Source organism: Rhipicephalus sanguineus, chromosome 11 (assembly GCF_013339695.2).
Source record: "Rhipicephalus sanguineus isolate Rsan-2018 chromosome 11, BIME_Rsan_1.4, whole genome shotgun sequence".
Taxonomy (NCBI): Eukaryota; Metazoa; Arthropoda; class Arachnida; order Ixodida; family Ixodidae; genus Rhipicephalus; species Rhipicephalus sanguineus.
The window spans coordinates 111,244,596-111,269,887 of NC_051186.1; the positions used below are offsets into that span (position 1 = coordinate 111,244,596).

General features: G+C 49.8%; 1 protein-coding gene across 1 annotated transcript; it reads left to right on the forward strand.

The window, feature by feature from the left end:
- The first annotated feature begins 5,113 nt into the window (after positions 1 to 5,113).
- LOC119375321 (uncharacterized) lies at positions 5,114 to 5,692 on the forward strand. The gene has a single exon (XM_037645499.1). The coding sequence runs from the start codon at positions 5,114 to 5,116 to the stop codon at positions 5,690 to 5,692; it is 579 nt and encodes a 192-aa protein (XP_037501427.1).
- Positions 5,693 to 25,292: the final 19,600 nt, after the last annotated feature.

Below are 25,292 nucleotides of genomic sequence, written 5' to 3' on the forward strand. Positions count from 1 at the left end.
GATAACATCCAAGTGGGGAACGGAACGTTCAAAGGGCAGAAAGCGAATTCCGTGCGAATTAAGAGGTAGTTATATCTTTAAGGCCTTCTACAATATGTCCCAAAAGAATATTGTATTATTACCATCAATGAGTAAATGATCAATAGTTTTAGGTTTATTACACGGGAAACAGATGCTTCCCCATGGTACATAACTCCCTCTGTCTCCCAGCCATGTATTCACTGGCAAGGCTCCTGCATGCAGCTTGAAAAAGAAGGTCCTTAGGTTACCGCGCCATGGTCACACACCACGAATGCTCTACAAACGCGTCTCCTTATGGGTCATTCCACGCCAACTGTCCGAGCCTTGGCGCTTGACTATCTGCGATTTGAATGAAAAAAATCGAGGACTACCTGTCCAATGCAAGAAGTGCTCCGCCAAAATATTTTTAGCGAAAACAATTTTTCAGTGCCGCAACCAGCATAGGAAGTTTTTAGGAAAGCTCGAAACTACGGCTTGTAAAACGCGTTTTCACAAAATCTCTTCTTTATAAAGTAGGCTAGGACAAATTGTTAGGACAGAACAAACTAGGATAGAACAATCGTACGCTTTACACTTAAGTTTCAGGAACGTTTACGCTTTCGTGGGTGTTTTATACGGCCTTAAATATGGACAATATAGCCCACATTGGGGATTTTTTCGTAGAACGGCGACATTCAGTGAAATGTAATAGTTTGTATTAACTTATGGGCAGGCAGTTTTACTGTAGCCGAAAAATAGTTTGAGACGTATACGGCATGAAAGGGCGTGTACAGCTTACGACAAATTTGCAGAAAAGTTCATTTTCGTTCATGTTTAGTCGTAAATTTATCGTTGAGGTGTTGCCAGTAAAATTATGTTAATGAGCGAATTTACTAGCAACATTACAACCTACTGACTGAGAAAGTATTTTCAACCTACTTTTTGTTTAAAGGAAGTAAAATATTTTTGAAGTTGTGTTCTGCCGGTGTCTGTTTTTGCTCGTGTTTTGTCTTCACAGGAACGCGTCCAGCGGTAAATACAACATACAACAAATTCCCCACTGAACAGCTAGACAGAGAGAGAGAGAGAGAGAGAGAAACTTTATTTGCGTATAACGCGGAGCAAAGCAAATGGTCGGGCCCCTATTCCAGGGCTCCGCTGGCCCTTGCCATCTTCTCTGCCCGTTGGATCAGACAAAGCTGATCATCAAAGGCCGAGCTGGACAGCAGTGCCTCCCATTTTTCCTCTGTGTTATTCATGTTGTGGTGTTCTTCGTTGTGAAGTGTACACTCCCATGTAATGTGAAACAGAGTTGGTGGGGCCCCGCACCACGGACATATATCTCTGTATGCTGTGGCAACCTAATGATCTTTGCATGTGCTTATGTTAATACTTTACTAGCGAGTATTTGCCTGAGTCACTGAGAAATTGGAATCCCACTAGAGTGAATTTAACCGAATGCAGCTGTCCATTGAAGCCGTGCATAGTGTGGTTACGCAACAGCGGAAAGGGACGCCCATGTGTGCGACACCCCGTTGCCTGCGCAGAGACTTAAGAGCGCGAAAAGAAGCAGGTAAGTGCTTTAATATGGCGGGTAAGTGGCACTTATGAACACATACAAACGCATATAAGGGATGAGTATGTTTATAAGTGGATCGTACGTATGTATGTGATGATGTTTGACCAGTGACCTTGAATTTAGACAAAAGTATATGTATTTCCCATTACGGCAACAGACATATTTCTTAATCGTAGTGTTCTTCCTAATTTTAGGCGAAATAACTACAATCGTTTGGTAGGGCCAATTTTGCCCTAGCCTAATTTAGAAAGAAGACATTTTTTTGTAACGCGTTTTACGAGACATGTTCCGATCTTTCCGAAAAACGTCACATTCGGTTTGCGGCATTGAAGAACTTTTTTCTCCAAAAATATTTCGGCGGAAAGCTTCTTGCTTTCAATAGATAGTGCTCGATTTTTTCCATTCAAATCGCTGATGATCGAGCGCCAATGCTGAGACAGTTGTAGTGAAATGACCCATATATCACAGTTTGCTCTCGCAGTGCTCTTGGTCGGCGGGGTAGCGTCGACGTCTGGGAGCAGTATAGTGAAGTTATACATCACGACCGTGGCTTCCGCGAATAGGTCCTGCAGCATGTCGTTACTAGGTGTCCGTCCTATTCGGCGCGTTTCGAAGAGGAGAATGGCAATATTGTCAACGCCATAACGCGTCGCAAGGTGGCGACCTCAGCCCAAGCCTCGACCTCACTCATAGCATTCCTACATATTAAAAGTGGCCCTGCGACACGCGCCTGCCTCGGCTGGCTGCAACACCGCGTTCCCTGTTTGCGCTCCCCTGAGAAAAATCGCGGCCGGTTTCGGAAGGAGACACGACTCACGTTGCGTCTTCGTTTAGTCCGGCCCTTAACACAAAACTTCTGTAGAGGGCGCGATTGCCAAGTCAAATATGAGGCGCCCTCTACAGGATGTAGTATATAAAGGGTGTACTTTTAATAAACCGGGTCACTTCTCTGGGGACTCGGAGCGTGTGTTTATTCCGCGGCACTCGGGCTTGAGCCTGCCTCCTCGGCCGTTTCGGCTCGAACCCTCCCGCCACATGGTCTCAGAAGTGGGATGCTTGGTTCCCGCCACTCGACATGGCTAACGAAGACGATCCAGTTTCTGCTCTCGCTGCCGCCAGTCTTCGGAGTCCGGCTTCATTCTCCTTCGACGATGCCGGCGAGTGGCTGCCCTGGCTACAGCATTTTGAGGACTATGCCTTCGCCACCGGCATACACGCAGCCCCGGACGAGACTACGGTTAGGACTCTCCTCTACTGTATGGCTGCCCGTGCACGCATCGCCCTCAGTTCACTCATGTCTGATGAAGACGCGTACAAGTCTCACGCGGAAGTCACCCGGCGGCTCACAAGCTACTTCGTGCACCCCGTAAACGAGTAGTTTGAGAGCTCTCGGTTCCACAAGCGGACGCAAAAGCCAGGCGAAGCCGTCGACAGTTTCGTCACGGCCCTTCGGAACATGGTACGCAAGAGTAACTACCCGTTACCTGCCGTTGAAGAGCGTCTTGTTCGCGATAATTTCGTCGTGGGTTTGTCGGATTCTCACCTTTCAGACAAGCTGCACTCGTGCAAGCTCGACAGCACGAATACGCCGAACGCGAAAAAGAACGCCTGTCCCTCAGCGCTAGGCAACCGCCTATGGCAGCTCACATGGATGCGGCGACTTCGCGCAAACCCGCGTAGCGTGTACGTGGACGACGCAACAAACGGGACTCTGGCGACTTTGCGTCACGTGACCGGCCCGACGGTTCTCACACGAGCAACAGAGCTGGCGATGCTTCGAAAAGCGGCCTAGGCCTAAGTGGGCAGTGCCAATTCTGCGGTCACGAGTTTCACCGACGGTCTCACTATCCAGCGGTCAAAGCGGTCTGTAACCACTGCAAGAAGCGAGGCCACTTCGCGGTGGTATGTCCCTCAAGGAAGCGCCTCGGATCCGCGAAACTCCACTCTTTCGCGGCAGTGGCTCGCAACGGCCGGTACGTTGAGGTGCGAGTCAACGAGCACCCGCTCGTCATCAAAGTGGACTCTGGTGCCGATGTCTCGGTGGTTCCGCGCACGTTTCCCGGCTGCCCAGCCGCCCTCGATAAGCCGCGCGGCGAAGAACATCTAGTACCTGGGAAACAAGCCCTGAAGCTTCACTGCGCCGTCGACGCGGCGCTATCTTGGAGAGGCAGGCAAGTGAACGAGCGCCTGTACGTCGTTGCGGACAAGAGGAGCCACTTCCCGGCTATCCCGCTATCGGTTCCCTTGGGGTCGCCAAGTTTGTCGGCGCCGTCACACCAGCTGTGTCGGAAGCACCACCTTGGGAAGCACCACCTCCAGCCATTTTCAACGGCTTGGACACGTTTCCGGAAGAGTACACGATACGTATCAAGCCTGACGCGGTACCGTATGCCCTCAGCAAAGCCCGGTGTATACCGACAGCGCTACGAGACGTACTCAAAAAGGAGCTCGACAAGATGGAGCATGACGGTGTGATCCGGGGCGGCGACGAACCGATGGACTGGTGCACGGGACTTATCGTCGTCCCGAAGCCAGCGGGGTGTTACCGCCTGTGCGTGCATTTGACCAAACTCAACCAAGTCGTTCTGCGTAAACGCCACGTACCCCCGACCGACGACCAAACCCTCGGACTTCTCGGTGACGCCGACGTTTTTTCGAAGTTGGACGCAACTTCAGGCTTCCACCAAATACGCCTGGCGCGCGACTCCCTGAAGTAAACGCCTTTCATCACTCCGTTTGGCAGGTATTACTAGTGCCGCCTCCCATTCGGCATAACATCGGCCCCAGAATACTTTCAGCGTCAGATGTCTCGCCTGCTGGAAGGGTTGGTTGGTGTTGTTAACCTTATGGACGACATTCTTGTGTCTGGTCGCACCACAGAAGAACACGACCAACGCCTACAGGCAGTCCTCGGTCGCCTCCAACAAGCGTGGCTAACCCTCAATACTGCCAAATGCATTTTCGCCGTGTTCAGCGTGCGGTTCCTTGGCGTTGTCCTCGGTGTCCATGGCATCACTCCGGATCCAGAGAAAGTGGCCGCCATTCAGCGCATGCCAGCTCCTCGGTATGTTCATTGTGTCCAACGCATTCTCGGTATGCTGAACCAAGTCGGTCGCTTCCTGCCGGGCCTCTCTCAAACGACTGCGCCAATCAGAAGTCTCCTAAACAAGACTGCAGCCTGGACATGGGGACCAGCTCAAGCTTCAGCATTTCAAAAGCTCAAGAGCATGCTGTCCTCGGACATCTGCCTCGCAAGGTAGAACACTGCATTGTTGATGACAGTCTCCGCAGATGCCAGTTCATTCGGGCTGGGTGCCGTTCTCCTTCAAGACCAGTCATCAGGGGAGCGCCGACCAGTTGCATACACCTCTCGAGCGCTGACTGAAACGAAACGGAGGTAAAGGCAAATGGAAAAAGAGGCACTGGCGGCCACCTGGGCCACCAACCGATTCGACGTGTTTCTTCGGGGTATTCGTTTCACCCTGGAGACCGACCATAAGCCGTTATCTCTTGGGAACCGCAGATCTCGAACTCATGCCGCCACGAATCCAGCGCTTCCGCATCCGCCTTCCCCAGTACCAATTTGACGTCAAGTACGTTCCTGGAAAACAGCTGGGCACTGCCGATGCAATCTCTAGGGAGCCACTCGTCCAGCTGCCAGCGACTCCAGCTGTTGATAAGGTGGAGCTGTACGTTCAAGAAGCACTCCGTGCTATCCGTCCCACATTTGCAGTCCTCCTCGAAGACTTCCGAGCTCACCAGGCTGCACATGGGGAGTGCGCACAGCTCACGTCGTACTGTGAGCAAGGGTGGCCTAGGAAACAGAATATGCCTCTCAGCATGGCTCCGTTCTGGGCTCATCGGGCCGAATTCAGTATCGGTGACGGCCTTCTCCTCTGCGGTGGCCGCCTGCTGGTGCCGGCTTCTCTGCCGAAGCACGTCCTTTTCCTCATCCATGACGGACACATCGGATTGAACCGCTGCCGTGCCATCACGGGGGGAGCTGTCTGGTGGCCAACCACGGGGACCCAGATCAAGAGCATGGTGGAGAACTGTCCCAACTGTGTGCCACAGCGAGGGGCCAGCGAGCAGAGCCACTGCTACCTACTGTGACGCCTAGCCGTCCTTGGGAGCGAGTCGGTGGACATCTTTCATCAAGAAGGAGCCCACTACTTTATCCTCGTAGACTCGAGGTACCCAGAAGTGCTGTCCCTTCGCTCAACGACGTCTATAGTGGTGCTCTCTATCATCAAAAGTGCCTTTGCAAGGCATGAGATCCCAGAAACCCTCGTCAGCAATAATAGGCTTCAGATTTCGTCGGCAGAATTCCGCGTCTTCTCCCTGAGCTACTTCTCCCATATAACCAGAAGTTCCAGGTACCCGCTGTCTAATGGGGAATTCGAGTGCATAGACGGTTAAGGAACTCTACAAGAAGCCTTTGGACTGGCCTTTGGCTCTCTTCACATAACGCAATGCACCTGGCGTGACCGGGTACAGCCCTGCTCAGCTGCTCATGGGGCGCAGCCTCAAAACTCACCTTCAGGTCCCAACGGCCGCGTTGCTTCCGGAACCGCCTAAGGGACTATACACGCGCTATCCGCACACCCGCTCCTCACGTGGCGGGACACCTGCCGCCCGCAAACGGAGGAGGAAAAACCGGTACCCCGTGTGCGACGATTGGCGTCGTTCCGGTTTTTCCTCCTCCGTTTGCGGGCGGCAGGTGTCCCGCCACGTGCGGAGCGGGTGTGCGGATAACGCGTGTATAGTCCCTAACGCTGCCGACTTCCACCGGCGTGGCACTGCCCAACGACGTCGCCAGCGTCAAGATTTTGACTGTCGACATCCTGCACAAGATTTTCGCCCCTGGAGGAGGGAGACAGAGTGTGAATTCGCGACACAGATTGTTCTGGCACTGTTCTTAGCCCGGCGCACCGTCCACGCTCCTAGGTGGTCCAGACGGATGCAGGTGCTCTCGTCCGCAACCGGAGACATCTGGTCCCGCGGCAGTCTCCGTCATCGGTTGGTCTAGACCTCGGCAGCTCCAGTCCACTGACATAATGATGCGAAAGCCTGCCACAGACTCCAACGCGTCCAGAGCCTGTAAGCAGCAGTACCAGCAGTTCTAGCACCGGTTGCCCCAGCTACTCCCTCCAAAGCGCCTGGGTCGCTTGTGCGCACTCAGTCTAGACGTTGTGTTAAGCCACCGCTGCGGCTGAACATTTAGAGGGTGCCATGAGACCTTTGTTATTACGTTGCATACCTGAGAGTGAGGGGTTGCTTTCTCTTCCTTTCCCAAAGGGGGATGTAGAGGGCGCGAGTGCCTAGTCAATTTTGAGGCGTCCTCTATAGGATTTAGTAATAAAGGGTGTAGTGTCAATAAACGAGGGCAATTCTGCTGGGGACTCGAAGCGTGTGTGTTTACTCCGCGGTCCATGGGCATCAGCCTGCCTCCTCACCCGCCTCGGCTAGAACCCTCCCACCACAGCTACCACAAAAGTTTAGTGTTCTTCACGTTTTACTTTAGTCGTGTACCGATTCCTATGAAGGAGGGATCAACCATGTTTTTCTGAAGTATGGAAGCACCCACTATGCTATTACTAATATTTCTATAGATAAGCGTGCTATCCACCAAACTTCTGTAAGTCATTATCTGCACTTTGTTGATGCTTCATGTAAATGATGAAGATGAATTATGGCTGACCACACTGTAGTGTGTGGGAGGTTTTAAATTACATAGTATTTGCAAAATTAGCCTTGTGTGACGCCTTATGGCAAGTTTACTCTTCCCCCACGCTCTACTACACATGGTAGCCGGGCTCCATGCCCTATGTAACGCTTGTATATGGTCTTTTTGCATGGAGTTGCAAGCGCCAGTAATAATAATAATATCTGGGGTTTAACGTCGCAAAACCACGATATGATTATGAGAGACGCCGTAGTGGAGGGCTCCGGAAATTTCGACTACCTGGGGTTCTTTAACGTGCACCTAAATCTAAGTACACGGGCCTCAGACATTTTCGCCTCCATCGAAAATGCAGCCGCCGCGGCCGGGATTCGATCCCGCGACCTTCGGGTCAGCAGTCGAGCGCCATAACCACTAGACCACCGTGGCGGGGCTACAAGCGCCAGTGCTGCTCAATGGCAGTATACTGGACTGTCACGCAGAGGGCCAGTCATCAAATGCCATCGGATCGTGGCTATTAGATGCGAAAGCATCCTTAGCTCGGGGCAGTGTACGTTCTGCGGCATCCGCACCGACACTGCGCATGCGCCGACTGTCGCCCATCTGCTTGCCTGAGCGCGAGGAGGTGGCGTGAGCGCTGCCTCTGCTTCGTTTCTCATCTCCCGTTTCTCTCTATCCGCCACAGCTGTGCGCTCGCATATAATGTGGCGCGCGCTCGCTCCCGTTGCACTCTTCTTTGCAACGGGGCTATGGACGCTCGCGAAGCTAAACGTAAACGGCAACGCCGGCAAGCGAATCTCGGTACTGCGAGGGTGCGAAAGCGCGCGTTCGCTGTGCTTCCGTCATTCTTTCGCTGTGCAACGGTGTGCGAAACGCCATGAACAACGTCAACGTCGGCGCTAGTTGCAGCGGCAGCGCCACTGCCGCGGAGCAGAGGTAGACTCGGGAAGCCGAACGTAAACGGCAGCGTCGGCAATCGGTAATTCAAACGCCTCTACAACCATCGTCTCATAAGTCACATAAGGGAAACGGAAACTCGATGCGCACCCCTCGCGATGCTTTCGCATCCAACCATGGTTGCCCGCAGGGAGAGATGATGTGTAATCTTTAATTTTTTTTTCATTTTTTTCTTGAGAAAAGCTTTAAGGTGGGCTTGTTGGTGTCGATTCATCTTCAAAGGTGCGCTTAGTGAACACAAACGACACAAACGAAAAAGTACAGGACATAAGGCAACGAGCGCACGTTGCCTTATGTCCTGTACTTTTTCGTTTGTGTCGTTTGGGTTCACTAAGCGCACCTTTGAAGATGAATTTCTTTCTTATTGTGTGCGATAGTGGTTACGGACACCGGCGGCGGTTAGGGCGGCGGAGAACCATTCCACTGCCGTTGTGATCTGATAACCGCTTTCGCTGTAAAAATTGTGGTTGATCCCTCCGTCGTACCTCCTTCATTGGAATTGCTATGACACGAAACTGAAACGTTCCTTTACAAAGGCTGTTCAATGTTTATTGTACAATGATAAATGAAAGCTTGCACATTTTTTGCTGGGGTTTGGTGGCTATAGCACGTTTGACGCGGACGCACGTACCTTGATGCCTGGTGGCGCATCTACATCCAGACGACTGACGTCAATGATCAAGATTGAATCCTTGTGCAGACTAAAGTAGTTAGCATAGGCTCGGACGCAGCGAACGGTGAATCTCGCGCAATGATGGCATCATCAAACACATAACACTAGTACTGGATACGTCCTCAAGGAAACCGTCGTCGTTTGTTGAGAGAAACGGCAAGGTGTGCGCTCTCCAGTAATTGGGTAACCTACACTTCTGCTTATGCACACACTGCCACACAGCGCTTCAGGAACGCTAGAGGCACAGCTCATAGCTTTAGCCGTAAACGCGCTTAGGTGTCCTGCTGCGTTCGCGCTGAGTAGGACGCCTCGATGCCAGTGTTGAACGAAGGAACGCTGAGATCGAGGAGCCCGAGCGCTTAGACTACCGAAAGGCTCCCTGTCGGCGCTGGTTAGTGTAACGATGCAGCACTCACCTCTCGAAGACGACGGCACCGCACTGTGAAAGGGAGAATATGTGAAAGATAGAAGGCGCGTTTATAAATGCTCAGCATGACACCCGGTGGAGTAGCGGCTAAAGCGTCCGACTCACATCGCAGTGGAATAAGAGGTCGTGGGCTTGACTCCCACGTGATCAAAAAAATGAACTTTTGGCTTCTTCCTTATCTTTGTCATTTGTGCATGTGCATTTCACCGTTGTCACATCCGTGATAGAAATGGTATCAGTCAAGTCTTCGCAGACCATAGCATAAAACACTTTCGCGTGAAAAATTATCGTGAGTATGAGCACCGAATTATGCAGCCACGTGATAATTCAAATAATTGAGAGTCTGCTTAGTGCAAACAACTTCAACCCATGTGCTTTCATGTTGCCAAAGAGTATTCGACTTAGTAGAAATTTACGCAGTATTCCCAAAGTAATACATGAAACACATATATATCTTCTACAAGGGCTCCACAGGTTACCTGCTTCTGCGTTACCTGCATCTGCACAAGAGCAATAATATCGCGGTCCATAAAGGGCTCAGCAGGAGCATACGCCGACGGAATTATGTTCCGTGCAGGTCGAAGAATAAAGTTTGCAAACGAATGGACTGAGAAGAAACAGTAGTTAAGATTTGCCGTGAATATCTCAGCAACATAAACTTTGCAGATGACATAGGGATCGTCGGCAATGATGGTCAAGAAATTAAAAAAAAGACATGTGACATACATAGAAAGTCTTTAGGCAGGGCGAAATTGAATATTACATAGACAAGTCTAATGACTTACAGTTCTTGAATAGGCAAAGAATGTGCGATGGCAAGAAACCCTCAGATTTTGAAAGCGTGCACATACTATTGTCAAATACTGGCAGCAGAGCCTAGTCCTGAAGGGAAACATCGCTGAATCATAAAGGAGGCATAGAGTGTATATGACTGGCATTGCCAAATCATGACAGGCGAACGGTCGCCACACAAAGAACGAAAACTTGAAAATCGTTGCATGCTTCTAGTTCTAACACAAGGGGCTGAAATCTGCAGAGAAGCAAAGAAACACGAGGAAAAGTTAAGAATACCACAGCGCGCAATCCAACAGGAAATGGTAGCCGTAAGAAGATAAAAAAAATCAAACAGCTATCCATCGCGGACATCAATGAAATGCGAAGCAGGTGGCGTTCCCTTCGACAGGTTAACGCATTTATATGTTTTGCAACTATTCCAGATATGTTGTAGCACTGCTTTTTATTACATGCTCTTTGTTAAGCTTTGACGTGACACTATAGCCACCAGATTTTATAACCGCAAATTATCACGTGACATTGGTGTGATTGTTGCAAAGCGCATGCATTTTTGGGCTAACTGTTGCATTCTTTCTTTTTAGTAGAAGTTGTTAGTGGGGAGCAGCGTAGTGAGTGGGGAGCAGCGTAGGAGAGGAGAGAGAGGGGGAGGGGACGCGCATGCGCTGGCGCTCATCGCGGCGCTGCGCAGGAGAGAATTTCGGCATGTCACAGGAGCCAACCGCATTTCAGAGGAGTCAACCGAAGCAGGCGCTGGACTGCACGCGAGCAGCGCTCTACCACTTGAAGGAGAGGAGACTAGAGGAGGAGAGCAGCGCATGCGCCGCGAGATCAGAATCGAGAACGCAGGAGAAGCGCAAGCTGGTGCTAGTAGAGAAGTGAAAAGAGTAACGCGCAGCTGTTGGAGAGAGTGAAGGGGGAGAGTTGCGCATGCGTAATGTGATTGCGGACTACCAGGCCGACGCCCAGGGACATACCCCCAAGCAAGAGATCTCTTCGCATGTAAAATTTCAGGAAACCTTACCCTACGCGAAAATGTCGACAAGCAAAGCTTGGCGGGTGCGTGCCTAACGTACTGATTTTCTTTCTTTCCTTCTTCCTTTCTTTCTCTCTTTCTTTTTTGGTAGCTCGCTTTTATTCCACCAGCAAGAAAAATTTTAATAAAGCCCCATACGGCTTGCTAATTGTTTTTTTCACATCGTGGTTACAACTCATCCGCATGCTTCAGTTCATTTCACGTTGGCCAAGCACTGGCGCCTGGCCTACTAGTCAAGGCGCTCACTTTCGGGGCTGGGCGGTCCCCTGTTAAAACCGTGGCCCCCGAAATAAATTTTGTTTGTATTTATTTATTTTTTGTTAGGTGCTCACCTGCTGTGGGTGAGGAGGGTATTCGCGAACCTCGCCGGCTTTACAAATCAGTTACTTCAAATTTCACTTGAAAACTTGGTGGGCGCGTGAGCGTCCTACATCAAGAGCAGAACGCGACAGCGTAATTGGGCCCCTGTCGCATCGCCGTCTCATCGCTAACCAGGGATCGATTCCCGGTAGGCCGCTGAACCGTGCATAGTGAAAAGGAACGTCTGCACGCGTAACATTGGCCGTTTTAAGCTACCTTAAATGCATAATGCAAATCGAGTAGGGTGGTGTAGAACCTTAATCTTGTATCTCAAACTTACACCATGGGATTGACCTAGAACTGAATAGTTTTAAGGTATTTCTTAAAATATATGGCTATAACTTATAGATTACTACAAGACAAAAAATTAATTTTAGAAAAATTGAAGATATTTAGAATTGCTAAATAAAAAATAAAGAATAATTCATTATTCTGCGAATTTTCGAAATACCCTCTACGCATCGATCGCGCACCTACGTGCTGCATGCTTTCTTGATGCTTTTGGCGAGCATAATGAATTATTATGCCGGAGCACTTTCTATTGGGTGGCCCCTGTCATCCACCCACTCACTGCGCAGATCACAGATCAGTGCTACCAGGCTTGGCTACTTTGCACCAGTTTGGCTACCTATTACTTAGCCTAAGGCGGCAGAAAAACAGATTAGGGAACCCTTAAGCTTCGCTTTAAGAGTTGAACGCGATAGCGAAATCCGGCCCCTAGTGCCAGGGCGTAGCCAGGGGGGAGCACGCCGGGCCCATGCCCCCTCCCCAATTTTTTTGACGTGCCACACAGAGCACAAAATGACACTCAATGACATCTGCCTGCCGGACCCCCACTTAAGATCAAGGAGGTCCCCGTCCCGAGAAAAAAGTCTTGCTACGCCCCTGCCTACACCACTGACTGCATACTTATTATTGAGTGTTGTTACGCGCGCGCACAGACACAGACGCGCTCGCCAGCGAAGTGATCAGGCCAGCGGCAGTATTTTGAACTGCAGTTCCGTGTTCCGTATTCTGTTTTGGCCGGCATGAGCGCCCCGTGATTGGTCGTTCCACCTGTCACTCAAGTGACGTCTCGGAAACCCAAAATTTGATGACGTCAAATTGACGAGTACGCGCTCATTATGCTAAAATACACAGAATCGGTACCATCGAAGCGCGGAACAGCCAGCGAATGGCCCCGTCGTTCGACGGAATAGCAAACATGGCGGTGCCAGCGTATGTGTCACAGGCTTTTTCGTGTTGTTGGCGTCGGTCGCTCGGCGGCTTGGCAGCACCGTGGGCGCCCGACGACGTGCTCGACATGCCAGTCGATGAAAGAGTTCGCCGTCACTTTCGCCCGAAAAAGGAAGGTGCGGCGGTTGTGCGACGAGGTGGCCGAGGAAGGCTCGCGATGGCGCGACCGGATGCGCTGTCTGTGGAGCCTGTGGGTGTTCTGCGGCCTTCGGTTTTTTGCGAGTGGCAGCTTTCGAGCCTCGTTTGGAAGCGAGGATACTATTTTCATCATGCAAGCTGCGGTGAGCAGACTGTGTGTGATGTTGTGGTAATCGTGCTCGCCGGGATACGTAACAAGTGGGTTCACTTCCCGTTGACGCCGGATGAAAAGGGGGCCTTGAATGTTTCCTACGGCTGCCGGTGTCATCGGATGCGCGGACGGCAGCGTTGCCGTGATCATTGAACCGAAGGGCTACCATCACAAGGCGATATTTTATCCCCGTAAGGGACATTATGCCCACATTGTCATGCTAGTAAATATCGGTCTTCCCATGCTTCCCATCGGTCTTCCCAAATGTGGCTCAGTTATTCACGCTTTCGTCAGATCTGCACCGCAGACATCGGAATCCTGCCGCGAACCCCTGAGTCTGGGGTCAGATTACGGCGCCCAAGTCTGGCGGACAACGCGGCTGCGTGAGCACTTCGATGGGGCACGGATTGCCGCGGCCGTACCTTCTGACCTCTGGGAGACCAGCGCTGGATAGGTGGCGCGCCGAAAAAGGGCCCCTGGCGGTGAGTCGCGATATAACACAGCCGCTCGCACCCAGACGGCGGGCTGCAGTGTAGCGCGATGAGTGTACGCGCGTGCGCCGTTCCCGCGATATTGGCAAGAACAGTTCGAACAGCCAGTAACGATGCAGGATGATTTTTCGTGTGAAGGCGACTTTCACAGCAAAAGCACTGGGAAACAGACAGACGCTCTACAATGCGGACTACGTCTATGCATATGGCGTCGAAGAGAGAGTGCTGTGCCGCGAGGGCGACTCCCTCGTCGTCATTTTCTGGCTGCGTGTTGGGATTTGTGTCAAATTTCTCCTGGCTGACAAGCCTCCATTGTTATGCCCGCGCTGCGTCGATACCACGCTGCCCAATTCTTCATTAAAAAAATAGAGACAAGGGGTCGTTGCGTCGTTTTTTTTCTGCCGTGGTATGTATGCCCAGTCCGCGGTATGCATGCACGCGGACGTTGATCAAGGCAAACCGCCGTGGTAGCACAGCACGTATGGTGTCGCGCAACTATGCTCGAGGGCGCAGGATAGAATCCCGGTCACGGCTGTCGCATTTCGACGGGGGCGAAATACAAATAACACAAGCGTACCTAAATTTATGTGCACATTAAAGAACTCCAAGCGGTCCAAATTAATCGTGATTTCCACATTACTGCAAGCCTCGTAATCATACCATGTTTGTCACGTAAAATTCTCGCCATTATCAATGTTGATCGAACACCTTTATTGTAAGCAGACACAGGCACGCGAAAAAAAGAGTATGTTAGGCGAATTAAGCGACGAGTTGAAATCCAAGACATTTGAAACTTCTCTAGCGAGGCATAAATTCCGATGTGACTTCGCCACGGAAGCCAATGCAGAAAAAACGCCAGGCCTGCGCTGATACCGCAGCACAGTCACAGCGAAAGCTGGAAGAGCGGCGTTTCTAGTGCCCGTTGTAAGCTCTCTTGGGGCTACAATACAAGTACACTAGAACGGTACCCACTACGCCATAAATCACAATTTTTGTGAAGATGGGAAGCACCTACTAAGCCATTATTCGTCATCCGGCGGAGAAGCGAGGCGCCAGCTACAGGTCTGTAAGGCATTATGTGCACTTTGCTGACGCGACGACTGACGACGATGAATTATGGCTCAGCCCTGTGTAATGGGTTGGAAGGTTTAAACGGCCCACCAGTTATGTAATTTGCATTCGGTGACGCCCGGTCGCTATTTCCCTCGCCCGTCATGCTGTATAACATACGTTGACGTGGGAGAGAGACGGAGGGGGGGGGGGAAGAACTTTACTGAGACCCCGAGGAAATGGATCATGCGCTTATGGGCTTCCTTGGCAACCAATACAAGTGCACTTGCGAAGAACCCACTACGCTATAAATCATTGCAATTTTACTGAGACCCCGAGGAAATGGATCGTGCGCTTATGGGCTTCCTTGGCAACCAATACAAGTGCACTTGCGAGGAACCCACTACGCTATAAATCATTGTAATTTTTTAGAAGTAGGGCACCAGGCACTGTGCAATTTTTCGTCATTCTACAGAGAGCCGTGGTACCTGCTAAACGCATGTAAGGCATTATGCGCACTTTGTTGATGCTGTGCCTGATGACGATGAAGAATTATGGCAGAGCTCTTTGTAATGGGTTAGAAGCATTCAACAACCTACTCGTTGCGCAATTCGCATTGTTTGACGCCTGGTTACAGAAATTGCGTTGTGCGACGCTTGGTGCTTATTTTACTCTTCTACCACGCCATATTGCATATGCTAATGTGGTTCCTTCCCGACATGAAGGCTGTATAGCACCTTTTTGCAAAGCAGTTTCAAGCACCGGCATGGCTCAGAGGTTGAATACTGGGCTCCCACGCAGAGGGCCCAGGTTCGAACCTCGTTCCATCCTGGAATTTTTTCTTATTTCGTTTTTTTTCTTATTTCGAGCTATACTGGTTACGGACACCGGCGGCGGCGGCGGCGGCGGCGGACAACTACGGCACCAAAAACGGCCGGTGAAATGATCTCATAACAGCTTTCGCTGTAAAAAGCATTACCGCATCGGCTGACTGCAGAAATCTAAGCTTCGAGTAGTCCGCTGCTTTATTCCTAACAAGAACCCTGTCTGTAGCACAACCCGCCACGATGGTCTATTGGTTATAGTGCTCGACTGCTGACCCGAAGGTCGCGGGATCGAATCCCGCCCGCGGCGGCCGCATTTTTGATGGAGGCGAAATGCTTGAGGCCCGTGTACTTAGATTCAGGTGCACATTAAAGAACCCCAGGTGGTCGAAATGTCTGAAGCCCTCCACTACGGCGTCTCTCATAATCATATCGCAGTTTTGGGACGTAAAACACCGACAATTATATTATACTATGTGTGTAGCACAAATTATGTTAAACGGAGGCATCTCAGCATCGAGTGTCCATTGTGTGCGTATTTTTTATAACAGTTCAGCGGCTTAGGCGAACGTGCAGCTACACACATCTTGTAGATAAGGCACATTTTCTTCTAAGTACTTGTTTGCAAATAATGCGGACTACTTGCCTATCGTATCATTCACTTTACGTTGTGGCATCAGAATGAGCTTAGTGGTACTGCAGCAGTCAGATGAAACAATTGTTACACATGCCATATGCTGCATAATGCGCTCGCTTTGTCTGCGACAAAACACCGGCTAAATTCTGTTCTTTGGCCCTGGTTGCCACTGGTAGGCGTCTTCGCTATCGAATAAATCTAGCAGACACGCGCAATTCGGTCTAGAAACCAGCGCGACTTCACTTGAGAAGAGAGCAAAAGCAGAACAAACGCTGCTCGCCTGACTGCCTGGATGCAACGCCGCCTTCGTTCTTATTCATGTGGCTCAGAAGGAAAAACGTAGAAGGATACGTCCTGCCTCATTGGCACGTATTGTGGCACTTGAATACGCAACAGTAGCGCCAGCGTCCTTTTGTTTTCTTTCAGCTCGCCTCTACCAGCTGCCGCTTTCGTCCGCAGGAGCGGCTAGGATATGCACGCTTTGACCACCAGGGCGGAGCTGCCCGTACCGCGGAAACTCGAGCGCTGGTTCCCTCTAGGGGAGCAGAACAAAATGTTGGGATATTCACAGTTTGAGCTAATGGTATATTTGTTAATGCCCCGTCAGATTAGCTACAGGTACTTGGTAACTGTTACAACTGTCAGGATGTCGCTCGCTGCATGTGTATCATCTTACAGCTATCGACTATCCTCTCCATGATATCTTCAAGTGGCTTACATTGTCATAACAGCCTGTTTATAGTAGTCATGCTTCGCGTAGTACGAGTAAGTCAGACTGGTGGAGTGTACCATTAGATCATTTAGATCATTCTATCATTGCTATCTTTGTGTGGCTCAGCCTTGTGGATTCCTTACATTAAAGTAGCATTTAGAACATACCATTTATATTTGTGCCGGTGACAGGGGCTACAAACCAGGACCATGGCTGCGGACACCTCTCCAAGGCTGTCAGCTCAGAATTAGTGTTAAAAAGGTAAGTGCTACACCGCACATGCTGCAGTGCAGTCTGTAATGAAGCGTTGCATTGGGCTATTGAAGTGCTGCTTTCGCTGCGTTCAGCAGTGATGTACCCTCCATTAAGAAGCAGAACGTGCATTCACATTGCTGCATGTGCAGCGTTGCATTTGCCTTTGCATTGCAGAAGGTGACAAAAGTGTTCATGATTTCAGCGATGATTACAAAAGTGAGCATGGCAGTGTTGTCAGTGATGACCCCCAACCACTGCTTAGACAAGGAAGGTCATCACACTCCACATGTATTCCTGGACAAGCTGTACGCAATGGTAATACACTATTTGGCTAACTGCACCACTGACAACAGCACTAGGCAAGTGTCAATTCAGTGAGAAACATGTGCCTAAGAAGTAACAATAATATATGGGGTTTTCCGTGCCAAAACCATCATACAATTGTGAGCCACACTGCAGTGGAGGACTGAATTTATCTTGACCACCCGTGGCTCTTTAACGTGAATCTCTATGTAATACAGCAGCGATCCTGCATGTTATCCTCATGGAGATGGGTTCGCTGTCAGCTGGAACCGACCCATGTGCTGAATGAAGTTCAGCAGCGCGACTTATTACCTGCTAAGATGTTACCTAACAAGTAGAAGAAAATGTTTGGAAGTTAAATTTCCTGCCAATAATAAATCGCTGCTGGGTTTCATGATATGCTGTATGCCCAGGTCTTTCCCACAACTTGACTGCACGTGACTGGGTAATTTTTATATGGCGGTACGTAGGAACTTTTCATTTAGGAACTGTCGTTATAACGTACTGTACTCGGCAGCTGAGTGCTATAGCCCGTTCACTGGACGGCAGGCGTTTGTTATTGTTTTTGTTACTGCTGATCGTCCTCTAATCACGAACACTCTGGCCGTTATCTGCTCTATGACTGGGAGTGCACACCAAGTCTTTGTCTCCTCACTTCCTGTATAACAACACACGGCTCGCCTTTTGCTTCACGCACAACTTGTGGGCACTGTGCTCTTTTGTTGCACTAATAATAATAATAATAATATCTGGGGTTTAACGTCCCAAAACCACGCTATGATTATGAGAGACGCCGTAGTGGAGGGCTCCGGAAATTTTGACCACCTGGGGTTCTTTAACGTGCACCTAAATCTAAGTACACGGGCCTCAAACCTCTTTTGTTGCACATCCACCACACTGTTCCTTTTGAAAGGGCCAACTGATGCTGAAACAGGTCGTCTGACATTTCAAGTACCTTTTTCTTATTAAGAAGTGTGCTCATTTTTGAAAGCAGAAGTAATGTGAAAGTATATGCAAGCAGTCTCTTCAAGACAGAACCTTGTAAAAAAAAGAATATATTCGTGTTCACACCAATGCAAAGACGGCAAATATTTTCCGTAAGTAAACGTATATTGCGAAACTGTAGTGTCATGTTTTAAAGCATTACTGGCATTTATTACAAGCACAAGTTACAAGAAAAATCATGCTGAAGGCAGCACAGTGTAACATCGTACTGCATGCGTAATTATTGGCTACTACAATGCAAATATAGATTACATCAGCATGCCTTTCCACTATGAACATGTTACGTTGATAAAGTGTTATATGCGTTTCAAGGAGCACCTTTGTGGTCGCGTGTGGCAGGGACCAACACTGTAAAGAATGTCTGTGCACCTCAAATTTTGTTTTACGTTCGGCACATGTTGTCTCTGCATGAAATAAAGATGTCTACCGCATGAAAATAAAGAGGGACACGTGAAATGTGCACAGTATACGAATCACAAGGTACATGGGCAATTGTGTGCACAGCTCTTCATTTCAGATATATTACAGAGTAGTATAGTACCCCTAACAAGATGGTGGTTTGTCAATGTTTATAAGAAAGGACAGTTGCATAACAATGGTATTGCATGAATCAGCAAGTCAAACTAATGTATACAGTGTGCAAAACACGCCTGTGCAATTGACGGGATGCTTTCCTGAATAGCAACTGCAAAGTTTTTTTTTCTTACAGATATAGCATCAACAATACATAAATGTAAAATCCATGTTGCAATGTAACTGGTTTGCAAAAAAAAGTATATGTCTGGATTTCAAGGACATAGCTTTGCAAAACAATTGATAGATGTGACCCACGCAAAAGTCCACTGCAATTTCAAAAAGGAATGTGTGATTAGTTTGCTCAGTGTAAAACCACCTCCTGTGAGTGCCAAACAGGAATATCATCCTTTGTGCAACTTTTGTAAAAACACTTTTGTCATATACATTCCTACTTTAAGTGACATCATAAAACTACAGTATTTCGGTGTACAGTCAAGCATGGTCTGCATATCATTTCAGATAGCTGACTAGCACATGTCAAAAAAGTAAGGAAGAGCAGGCACTGCCACAAAATTTTGCAGTGTCAGTTTCACTGGAGAGAAAGGCTATGCTTAAGGCTTACCGTATGAAATGACGCCACATGATATGTGTCGTGTGCATCATTTCAGCATTCTGACAATCACATGTCAAAGCAACTTGTAAAGTCGTGCTCACACTACCACAAGAACGTGGAGTATCGATTTAAAAACACTTATGCACTACACTTGTCACACCAAAAAGATCACACGCAAGTAAAGAAACGCGAAACAAAGAACAGAAAAATGAAGACAAGCACATGTTAAAAAATACACAGCATATCCACGGGTGAATGATGAAAAGCTTGGGCGAAGCTCCTGAGTCAATCATGGTTACACCGTGAAATCTGCAGTGGTTTCGCCCAGCAGTAATGAAAGCGGTAGCCCAGAACATCATTAAAGACGTGAAAAACACTGTATATAATTATACAAGAAATGTTATTTATTGTAAGTGGTAGCTAGACGTGGCTTCCGTTCCCCTTTCATTATAACGGCTTTATGGTCGGTGAAGTGATGGATCGGTGATGGGCCGTAGTGGGATGTTTGCAAAGACGAAGTAGTGGGCAGTTTGTAAAGGTGACTTCCGTTCCCCCTTCATTATAAACGCTTTATGGTCGGTGAAGTTATGGATCTGTGATGGATCATAGTGGGATGTCTGCAAAGACGTAGTGGGCAGTTTGCAAAGGGTCGGTGATGGGAGATACTGTTCGGGAGATACTGCCGGTTACGGCTGATGCGTAACAAGGTTAGACTAAGAGGAGCTTCGCCCCTGAACACTTATGAAGAGCAAGCACTGCAACGAAATCTTGCAGTGTCAGTTTAACTGGAGAGAAAGGCTATGCTTACAGGCTTGCCGCATGAAATGATGCCACATGATATGTGTTGTGTGCATCATTTCACAAGGCTGCCGATCACATGTCAAAGCAACTTGTGAAGACGTGCTGACACTACCACAAGAAAGTGGAGTATCAATTTAAAAACACTTATGCACTACACTTGTCACACAAAAAAAGATTACACGGAAGTAAAGGAGCGCGAAACAAAGAACACAAAAATCAAGAGAAGTTAAAACGGAAGTAAAGTATTAATTTTCAGGGCCGACGAGGTGGCTACATAAGCAGTGAAGACTGGGGAACTCCATGCCCGATGGCAGCCAGGAGATGTTAGAGAGTGCCTTCGATGCATTAGGTAGCCGAACGCATGCCTCTCACTCCATCGACAAGCTCCGGATGCTGCAGAGAAATTCACATAATCTATTACAGGCCACTAAATGCAAGAACACACAGGAAACCAAACTAATGCTCTATTGGTTTGATTCGGATAGGCAGCGATGACAACGAATTTTTCATTGAGCTGGAGAAAAACATCCAACAGTTTTTCTTGTTATTTATTCGTTTAAATCAGGGCCCAAGCACAAGAAGTCAAATAGATTTGAAGTGTTGGTTTCAATTACGTTTGTTTCAGGAAACTGTGACGTTGAATTGACTCCGCTTCTTCGTAACCTCGGCACAAGCACTTCAAGATGGCATCGTTAAGTCATCACACTTGAGCCTCCTTTACGTGGCAAAACAATCTGGGAACTTGGTGAAAAGCTCGCAGCACTTCTAGCCACACACACCAAAACAGGCCCGCCGCTGCTGGAAGAGCCTGATAGGTGGCTCCGTAAATTTTCCCCTCTTTTTTTTTCACAGTTCTCGGCGCAACGCGGTAAACCAATGCAGCATATATTGTCACGGGGTCTTGACGCCGACGAAGGCAGCAGTCAGCATGTAAGAGATGAAACTCTTTATTTGGCCGAACTTGTGGCCGGGAAACTTAAAGTCAAACTACAGCAATACACTGATAGCAGCGAACAGAACGTCAACCGTCGATCAACTGACAAGCGGTGAAGCGCGTCAGCATTTATACATGTGCCGTCGAATATTCCAGCGTTATCGCTGGTTGTCGCGCAAGCTCTAGGATAAGCTCGAGTGTTCCCGTATTGCGCGCAATCTTAACCAAACGATCTACAATAATCGCGAAGCTTCTTGAGGAATGAGGCCCAGTTCGCGTTGAGCGTTGCTGACAGTCTTTGTGGGCGAAAACTGAATGCAGCAAAAGTGATAAGAAAGCACGTGGCAATGCCCCCTCTGAAAAAGCATCGTCCCGATGCTTAAAACAGAACACGCGGGGGTAGCCAAGGCATGCAACAAGAAATAACAACAATAAAGCAAGAAAGTACAATAAACAATACGCAAAAGGACAGTCCTCAGATTCACTAACGCGCGTAATTGGCTTGAGGCGCACGACATGGACGACTTCAGGTCGCGCACGGGAACGCTGAGAGTTCGTAATGCCGTCAGGGACAACCTCGTAGTCGACTGCGCCGAGGCGTCGAAGTACCCTGTACGGTCCGAAGTATCGTCGGAGAAGCTTCTCACTAAGTCTCCGTCGGCGTATTGGCGTCCATACAATACACGGTCACAAGGTTGGTATCCCATGTGACATCGTCGAAGGTTCTAGCGGCGGCAGCGAGTCGTCTGCTGGTTCTTGATCCGCAGGCGGGCGAGCTGTCGTGCTTCTTCAGCGCGTTGCAAATAGGCAGCGATGGCGAGATTGTCTCCGTCGGTGGCCGTTGACAGCATTGCGTCGAGCGCCGTTGCTGGGCTCCTTCCGTAGACCAACGTGTAAGGCGTCACCTGCGTCGTTTCATGCGCAGCGCTGTTGTACGCGAAGGTCACGTAGGGAAGGATGGTATCCCACGTCTTGTGCTCGACGTTAACGTACATGGCCAGCATGTCGGCGATGGTCTTATTTAGCCGCTCGGTGAGGCCATTGGTCGGAGGGTGGTAGGGATTGGTACGGCGGGGGCTTGTCTAGCTCTACCTCAATATCGCCTGAGTTAGCTTCGCAGTAAACGTCATACCTTTGTCGGTGATGAGGACCTCTTGGGCGCCATGACGCAGAACGATGTCTTCAAGGAAGCCTCTAGGTAGGGCCCTTGTTTCGACGCAGCGGGTGAGGTAGTCGGTAGCTACGACAATCCATTTATTACCAGTAATCGACGTTGGGAACGGCCCCAGGAGGTCTATCCCGATCTGCAGCAACGGTCGCTGCGGTGGCTCTATCGGCTGAAGAAAGTGCGCTGGTCTTGTTGGCGGTGTCTTGAGTCGCTCACAGTCTTGGCTTGTCCTTACGTAGAGAGTGACGTTGACGGCAAGGCGCGGCCAGTAGTACTTTTCCTGTGTTCTTGCCAGCGTTCGAAAAACACCGAGGTGTCCTGCTCTCGGGTCATCGTGCACGGCCTGGAGGACCTCTGGTCGCAATTCTGAAGGCACCACGAGAAGGTACTTGGCTCCATGTGGGGAGAAGTTCTTCTTTTGGAGAACTCCGTTGAGTAAAAAAAACGACGCCAGTGCTCGCTTGAACACTTTCGGAATCCATAAGGCCTCTGAGTTCCGGTTCGGATCGCTGTTGTTCAGCGTAGTTGTCGGTACTTATGGTTCCCAAGAAGCAGTCATCATCCTGGTCGTCTTGCGGCGGCGGGTCCACGGGGGCACGAGACAGGCAGTCAGCGTCGGATTGTTTTCTTCCGGACTTGTAAATGACGGTAATGTCGAATTCTTGAAGTCTCAAGCTCCATCGTACGAGACGACCTGAAGGGTCCTTCAAGTTAGCTAGCCAACACAGGACGTGGTGGTCGCTTACAACTTTGAAGGGCTTGCCGTAAAGGTAGGGGCGAAACTTTGATCTAGCCCTGATTATGACAAGGTACTCCTTTTCTGTCGCGGAATAGTTGGCTTCCGCCTTTGATAGCGACCGGCTAGCATAGCTGATTACCCTTTCCAATCCGTCAGTCATCTGCACAAGAACGGCGCCGAGTCCAACATTGCTTGCGTCGGTGTGCACTTCTGTTTAGACGTCTTCGTCGAAATGCGTGAGTAACGGAGGCGTCTGCAGGCGTCGTTTTAGTTCTTGAAATGCTTCCTCCTGCGGCGTTTCCCACTTGAACTCGACGTCGGTCCTGGTAGGGTTAGTAAGTGGCTCAGCGATGCGGGCAAAGTTTTTGACGAACCGCCTATAATAGGCGCACAGTCCGAGAAATCGACGCACGGCCTTCTTATCGGTAGGTGGCGAGAATGTAGCGATGGCGACTGTCATCTGCGGGTCAGGGCATACTCCGGCCTTGCTTATCACGTGCCCAAGAACAAGAGCTCCTCGCACGCAAAGCGACAATTTTCTGGCTTCAGGGTGAGTCCGGAGCTCTTTATTGCTTGAAGTACAACTTCTAGCCGCCGTAGGTGTTCGTCGACGTTTGAGGCAAACACAACGACGTCGTCCATGTACACGAAGCACGTCTGCCACTTAAAGCCAACCAGTAATGTATCCATGACATGTTGGAAAGTCGCGGGTGCCGAACAAAGGCCAAAGGGCATGACCTTGAACTCGAACAGGCCATCTGGTGATATGAAGGCAGTCTTTTCTCGGTCTCTCTCGTCGACTTTGATTTGCCAGTAGCCGGTCTAGAGGTCCATCGACGAAAAGTACTTGGCGTTCTGGAGCCGATCTAGCGCGTCGTCTATTCGTGGGAGAGGGTACACGTCCTTCTTCTTGACCTTGTTCAGGCGACGATAGTCGACGCAAATACGTTGGGTTCCATCCTTCCTCACTAACACCACAGGATGTCGTCGCGTAGCATTTCGTCGACCTGTTTCTTGACGGCCTCGCGTTCTCGCGTCGAAACTCGGTACAGGCTCTGAAGGATTGCCCGGGCACTTTCTTCTGTTATTATGCGATGTTTCGCGACTAGCGTCTGTCGAATTCTTGAGGACGACGAGAAGCAGTCCTTGAATTGTAGGAGCAGGGCCTTTAGCTGGTCTTGCTTGTGCTTCGGGAGGCTCGGGTTGACGTCGAAATCGGGTTGGGTTCGATGATCCGCCGAAGCAGGTTCGGTAGCAGGTTCGGTAGGTTCGAAGCAGGTTCGGTAGGTTCGAAAAGGGCGAGAGCATTGTTGGCGTCCACGAATTCGTGGATGTAGGCGACCGTCGTACCAATGGTGAGGTGCCTATATTCGTGGCTGAAGTTTGTCAGGACTACATTTGCTTTGCCATCACGCAGGTCGGCTAGGCATCTTGCGACGCAAATCGGACGGTTCAGAAGCAGGTTGTGATCGCCCTCAATGACACCTTTAAGGTCTGCGGGTTCTTTGGTGCCGACGGAAATGATGATGCTCTAGAGAGGCGGAATGGTGACGTGCTGTTCTATCACATTCAATACGGGGTTTTCTGGCGTCGTGTGTGGCGGCAGCGCTCTTTCAGAGGTTAGCGTAATTGATTCAGACCACAGATCGATGATGGTGCCGTGGTGGCTCAGGAAGTCCATCCCAAGTATCACATCCCCGGAGCACTGCTGTAAGTTTACAAAGCTCACAGGATAAGTCCGGTTATTGATGGTGACTCTTGCGGTGCAGACTCCAGCCGGAGGTATTAGATGACCCCCAGCGGTCCGGATTTCGGGGCCTTGTCAAGCGGTCCTAACTTCCTCAATCTTGTGGCGAATGGTGGACTTATGACGGAATAGTCGGCTCCAGTGTCGACGAGAGCGGTGACGTTGTGGCCGTCGAATAGTACGTCGAGGTCGCTGATCCGTCGTCTTGCGTTGTGGTTAAATCGCGGCGCCGGGTTACTGCTAGGTCGGCTCGTTCCGCTGCGTCTACGTCGCGTCGACAGGTCTCCTTCAGGGACCGAGGTTTCGTCGTCAGGGCTTCGTCTGCTTCGTGTCGTGTTCTGCAGGTCTCGTCACGCTGTGGTCGTCGGCACCGGGCGCGGACGATCTGCGGCGTTTCGTCGTACAGCAACCGCACTTCCATCGGTTGCTGCCCTTAGTTTCCCGGATACGGTCTAGGCGACCGGC

Excerpts from the sequence above, each read along its gene's own strand:
- LOC119375321 (XM_037645499.1), top strand. The coding sequence starts at position 5,114 with ATGCCGCCACGAATCCAGCGCTTCCGCATCCGCCTTCCCCAGTACCAA.